Source organism: Carlito syrichta, unplaced genomic scaffold, assembly GCF_000164805.1.
Source record: "Carlito syrichta isolate Samal-C Ts95f unplaced genomic scaffold, Tarsius_syrichta-2.0.1 Scaffold223843, whole genome shotgun sequence".
NCBI classification, from domain to species: domain Eukaryota; kingdom Metazoa; phylum Chordata; class Mammalia; order Primates; family Tarsiidae; genus Carlito; species Carlito syrichta.
The window spans coordinates 1-806 of NW_007167939.1; the positions used below are offsets into that span (position 1 = coordinate 1).

Below are 806 nucleotides of genomic sequence, written 5' to 3' on the forward strand. Positions count from 1 at the left end.
CCCGCTGGAGCCGCCGCGCCGCCGCTGGGATCATGGTGTTCTACTTCGCCAGCAGCAGCGTGAACTCATCTGCTTACACTATTTACATGGGAAAGGATAAATATGAAAATGAAGATCTGATCAAGTATGGCTGGCCTGAAGATATTTGGTTTCACGTGGACAAACTCTCTTCCGCTCATGTATACCTTCGATTACATAAGGGAGAGACTATAGAAGACATCCCAAAGGAAGTGCTGATGGACTGTGCCCACCTTGTGAAAGCCAACAGCATTCAAGGCTGCAAGATGAACAACGTTAATGTGGTATATACGCCGTGGTCTAACCTGAAGAAAACAGCTGACATGGATGTGGGGCAGATAGGCTTTCACAGGCAAAAGGATGTAAGTGTTTTGCACCACTGAAGGAGGCGGAGTCCTGATACGGAATGGAGTTTCCGATCCGTCTTTTCTGTCTCACTCCTCTGTTGTTGAGGGCTGAGCATGATGAATGTTTTCTAAAGGGAGTTAAAGTGGGTTGCTAAACCCCTGGAAAACCTCGCCTTTCTTCTGGGAGAAAAAAGCAAAAATAAAAAGGCAATATTTTTTCCCCTATGTCCCTTCAAGGTAAAAATTGTGACAGTGGAGAAGAAAGTGAATGAGATTCTGAACCGATTAGAAAAGACCAAAATGGAGCGGTTCCCTGATCTAGCAGCAGAGAAAGAATGCAGAGATCGAGAAGAGAGGAATGAGAAAAAAGCCCAAATTCAGGAAATGAAAAGGAAAGAAAAAGAGGAAATGAAGAAGAAGAGGGAAATGGATGAACTTAGG

The 806-nt window shown here is 44.5% G+C and overlaps 1 protein-coding gene across 1 annotated transcript; it reads left to right on the plus strand.

Annotated features, from left to right (window-relative positions):
- Positions 1 to 8: 8 nt before the first annotated feature.
- LOC103253356 (coiled-coil domain-containing protein 25-like) lies at positions 9 to 803 on the plus strand (the record flags this gene model as incomplete). Its single annotated transcript, XM_008051699.2, has 2 exons — positions 9 to 380; positions 603 to 803. Coding segments are annotated over exons 1-2 (549 nt in total), but the record flags the coding sequence as incomplete, so codon positions are not given.
- Positions 804 to 806: the final 3 nt, after the last annotated feature.